Source organism: Setaria italica, chromosome II, assembly GCF_000263155.2.
Source record: "Setaria italica strain Yugu1 chromosome II, Setaria_italica_v2.0, whole genome shotgun sequence".
NCBI lineage: Eukaryota > Viridiplantae > Streptophyta > Magnoliopsida > Poales > Poaceae > Setaria > Setaria italica.
This window is the reverse complement of record NC_028451.1, coordinates 5663551-5668044: the sequence shown is the minus strand read 5'-3', so window position 1 is coordinate 5668044 and position 4494 is coordinate 5663551. Positions and strand designations below refer to the sequence as shown.

Sequence of the window (4494 nt, the reverse complement as noted above, 5' to 3'; positions counted from 1 at the left end):
CTGTGGATTGCAGAATGACTGTTACCACAAAACACAAGAGAGTTTAAGAAGCACAATGCGATTAACAGGGCAGAACAGAATGAACAGATCATGGATCACCGAATGGAAAGCCTCTCATCAGTCAATCATCGCAAAACCTCTCACTGGTCAAATGATGCAGCCATAGCTGCAGCTGGAGCCCCGGCGAACCTGATCAAGCTGTTCATCACATCAACTCTATCTGCAGCCACATTGCCAGTGTTGGCATTGTCGCCATTGAAGCAATAAGCTGGCGCCTGCCACTTGGAGTCTTCCAGCACTCCTCCCACCTCAAAGCTCATCACATGCTGCTGCATCCCTGGGGAAAACGAGCGCACAAATCACCAAACTGCTGAATCAACCAAGTACTGCGGAAGTGAAGGAATTGAGACTGCAATCTGAAATTTGCGATTCAGGAAAGCAGAGACTGCAATAAGGCAAGCACAATAACAGGATTTAGGAGCAATCCCCAATCAAGAAACTGGGAGGGTTCTAGACTGCATCTGTGTACTGAGAAATCACAGAACTGTGCAGTGCTGAGTCAAGCAGTTACTGAAGAAATGCAGAAATGCTAGACTGCAAAAGGAAAAGCAGAGTGCCAAGTGTCAGGGTAAAAAAAAACTAATCAATTGGACGAATTCAGATTGCATCCCTGCACAACAAAACTATAGAATTACCACACTACTTTTGCATCAAGGGGTAAAGAATGGAAAAAAAAAAAGTTAGGATTTGTAGACTTTGTCCCCAAATTGCACACATTGCCGGATGAAGACCATCCGCAGAACGGAGAGAATTTAGAATAATTCTAGGCAGAATAATCAAGAAACTAATTCAAGACGGGGATTTGCAGGTCGTAATTAGTTGAACACCGACCGTTGAAGTTCCATCCGACGGGGCGGCCGGTGGCGGCGTCCTCGTAGTAGCGTGCGAAGAGGAAGTTGGACCAGACGTGGCAGTCGAAGCCGTCGAGGCGGCCGCGGCCCAGGTAGGCGGCGCCGCGGGCCTTCATCCAGTCGGGCGGCAGGAGGCCCACGGCGAAGTGGAAGGTCCAGCAGGACGCGGCGTCGAAGAGGTAGGAGGTGCCGTTGGCCCACTCGACGTTGTAGGTCGGGTCGCCGGAGAGCTGGTTGTGGATGAGGTTGAGGTTGCGGCCCTTGGGCCAGTCGTAGTAGATGTCTATCAGCTGCAGCCGGCCGCCGCTCTCGGTGAGGTTCGTGAAAATCACCGCGTGGAACTGCTCCGGCCACGGCGTCGGAACCGGGGCAGGGGAGCCGGCGCGGGCGCCTGCCGCCGCGGTGGCAGACGGGGGTGTAGCCTTGGCATTGGCCGCGGCGAAGGAGCTGGCGGCAAGGAGGAGCGGGAGAAGCATAAGGGGCGGCGGCGGCGGCGGCGGCGGCGGCAACATCGGCGGCTGTTGCGGCTTGCCCCGAGCTTATCGCTTGGCGAGTGCTACTGACCAGTCGAAGCTGAAGTGACCGAGTGGTGGAGAAAGCCGTGGGGCCCACTGGTCCGGTAAAGTTGTAAAATAGATCTCGAGGAGGTGTTCGGATAAATTCTTGTCACATCGTATGTTCAAATACTAATTAGAAGTATTAAATATAGTCTAATTAAAAAACTAATTGTACAGATGAAGTCTAATTCGCGAGACGAATCTATTAAGCCTAATTAGTTCATGATTTGAGGGCCCACTGGTCCAGGCATGGGGCAAAGTTGTAAAATAGATCTCGAGGAGTTGCAGGAGGAGCTCGCGGGGAGAACTACTGAAACAAGAAAAGGTGGCCGGGCTTAGAATGAGGGGAAGGAAGGAGTCGAGGTGGAAAGTTGCTCCTGCTTTTTTGAAAATGTAAAGGGCTGTGCCACACCACCATTCGTAAGAATGAGCACCTGTCATGCACGAAAAGAGCAAGTTGGCGGACTGATTTCGCAGAGGACCAAGAACCTCAAATTCCCCTCCTGCTGATCCCGGTACGGAAACAGAAGTTATCCGAACCGAGCACTTCCCGTCGACAGGAGACCCCGAGTGAAACCAGATAAGAGTTCGCTTTCGAAAGACGACAATGGCAAGTCTCAATCAACTGTCATTAGATCATTAGTAAACAGGAGATTGCTTTGCGTATCACGAACACACAATAGAATGCTCGAACTACACTCTCCTAGCATCAGGCCTATGGTCCATCCAAGGACAGAGCTGTAATCAGCGCCTTTCTCAGATCTTCAGATAGAGTGAATTCGTCGTCCTAGCGAGGAAAGACGGAACTAGAGCAAGTAAGCTCATCGCACTATCAAGTCAGTCAGGAACTAGTCTGCCAAGCTTAAGAAGAAGTGAAAAAGTAAGCAAGTTGTCATCTAGTGAGGGCTAAAAGACACGGTCCGCCGTTAGCAGTTATAGGAAAAGATTCCCTTAGCTGTGATTTGCATCGATCTGCGTATCCTTATTTTCTTTGGATGAAAGGAACCAGATACCTTTTCCGAGTGGAGGCAGTAGGCTATTCTCGTTCTTAGCTTTATACTAAGAAACATGCCAATGCGTAGGCTCGTAGGCGTAATTCGTATTCGTATTTGTTATTGGCGTACATAATTTCTATGCTTTTGTATTGAACTCTTTTCTACAACGTTGAAGGATTGCCTTACGGGATTAGCAATGGCTTAATAAAAGGATTCAAAAAGGGTTTCTCTTAGGTCCCATACTAGATGACCACCCGGAACTGGATGTACTCGTACTAGAACATTGGGTGGCACTTTTCGTTGACCCATTTGGGAAAGTTAGTGGTGCGTTGCATGGTCAATTTGGATTTGATCAACAACTTACCTTGACAATTCGCATTGATCAACTAACCTGGCAAAGAAAAGAGTCAAAATCTGGATAAAATCGGTGCACGAGCTGTGAAAGAATCCACTCGTGTGAACTAGGTTTGCAGGCCTTTTGCATTCTCAAGAGACTTCTGCCTTGAACTGTTTTTTGCTATCAACTACTTATTCTTTGGCAACAGAGCTCTTGTTGAGGTAAGAACAAATGATCTGATTCGCGATTTCCTAAGAATTGAGTTAGTCAAGTCTACTACTTCGTATACACGAAGAAGGTATGATAGGACAAGTGTAGGACTAATTCCCAATAGGTTCATGTCACGTCGAGGTACTGCAGAAAAAAGAACCGCAAAACCCGATCCAATTTTTCGTAATCGATTAGTTAACATGGTGGTTAACCGTATTATGAAAGACGGAAAAAAATCATTGGCTTATCAACTTCTCTATCGAGCCTGTGAAAAAGATTCAACAAAAGACAGAAACAAATCCACTATTGGTTTTACGTCAAGCAATACGTAGAGTAACTCCCAATATAGGAGTAAAAACAAGACGTAATAAAAAAGGATCGACGCGGAAAGTTCCGATTGAAATAGGATCTAAACAAGGAAGAGCACTTGCTATTCGTTGGTTATTAGAAGCATCCAAAAGTGTCCGGGTCGAAATATCGCTTTCAAATTAAGTTCCAAATTAGTAGATGCTGCCAAAGGGAGTGGGGGTGCCAGATTTCCTATTGAATGGTATGGAAAATAGTATTTTGCATCACTCTGGCAACACACTGTGGAGGACCTTTAGCTGCTGCCGGAGCCCCGGCGAATCAGCTGATCAACCGGAGAAGGAGCAGGGGCGTCGGCGTTGCTGCCATTGAAGCAGTAAGCCGGCGCCTGCCACTTGCCGGAGTCCGACAGCACTGCCCCTGCCTCAAAGCTCAGCACATGCCGCAACATCCCTGGAAAACAAAGATCACATGAAGCAATCATCATAAACTTGTTCTGCTAGCTTCATCAAGCTGATTCATTCGTACTGACCATCCGCAGAACGGAGAGAATTTAGAATAATTCTAGGCAGAATAATCAAGAAACTAATTCAAGACGGGGATTTGCAGGTCGTAATTAGTTGAACACCGACCGTTGAAGTTCCATCCGACGGGGCGGCCGGTGGCGGCGTCCTCGTAGTAGCGTGCGAAGAGGAAGTTGGACCAGACGTGGCAGTCGAAGCCGTCGAGGCGGCCGCGGCCCAGGTAGGCGGCGCCGCGGGCCTTCATCCAGTCGGGCGGCAGGAGGCCCACGGCGAAGTGGAAGGTCCAGCAGGACGCGGCGTCGAAGAGGTAGGAGGTGCCGTTGGCCCACTCGACGTTGTAGGTCGGGTCGCCGGAGAGCTGGTTGTGGATGAGGTTGAGGTTGCGGCCCTTGGGCCAGTCGTAGTAGATGTCTATCAGCTGCAGCCGGCCGCCGCTCTCGGTGAGGTTCGTGAAAATCACCGCGTGGAACTGCTCCGGCCACGGCGTCGGAACCGGGGCAGGGGAGCCGGCGCGGGCGCCTGCCGCCGCGGTGGCAGACGGGGGTGTAGCCTTGGCATTGGCCGCGGCGAAGGAGCTGGCGGCAAGGAGGAGCGGGAGAAGCATAAGGGGCGGCGGCGGCGGCGGCGGCGGCGGCAACATCGGCGGCTGTTGCG

At 50.4% G+C, this 4494-nt stretch overlaps 2 protein-coding genes across 2 annotated transcripts; both read right to left on the bottom strand.

Moving 5' to 3' along the window:
- Positions 1–829: 829 nt before the first annotated feature.
- On the bottom strand, positions 830–1520 carry LOC101761282 (uncharacterized protein At4g14100). The gene has a single exon (XM_012843327.3). It carries the CDS (start codon positions 1421–1423, stop codon positions 845–847), a length of 579 nt encoding a protein of 192 aa, XP_012698781.1. The 5' UTR covers positions 1424–1520; the 3' UTR covers positions 830–844.
- Positions 1521–3341: 1821 nt separating this feature from the next.
- On the bottom strand, positions 3342–4488 carry LOC101768873 (uncharacterized protein At4g14100). The gene is made up of 2 exons (XM_004958978.4): positions 3949–4488; positions 3342–3769 (listed from the first exon to the last, which is right to left on the bottom strand). The coding sequence occupies exons 1-2, from the start codon at positions 4478–4480 to the stop codon at positions 3612–3614; spliced, it is 690 nt and encodes a 229-aa protein (XP_004959035.1). The 5' UTR covers positions 4481–4488; the 3' UTR covers positions 3342–3611.
- Positions 4489–4494: the final 6 nt, after the last annotated feature.

Bases quoted from the DNA above. Each gene is read 5' to 3' on its own strand.
- LOC101768873 (XM_004958978.4), bottom strand. From the start codon at position 4,480: ATGTTGCCGCCGCCGCCGCCGCCGCCGCCGCCCCTTATGCTTCTCCCG. The intron at 3,770-3,948 runs GTCGGTGTTCAA...TTTGTTTTCCAG, and splicing joins CGTCGGATGGAACTTCAACG to GGATGTTGCGGCATGTGCTG.
- LOC101761282 (XM_012843327.3), bottom strand. From the start codon at position 1,423: ATGTTGCCGCCGCCGCCGCCGCCGCCGCCGCCCCTTATGCTTCTCCCG.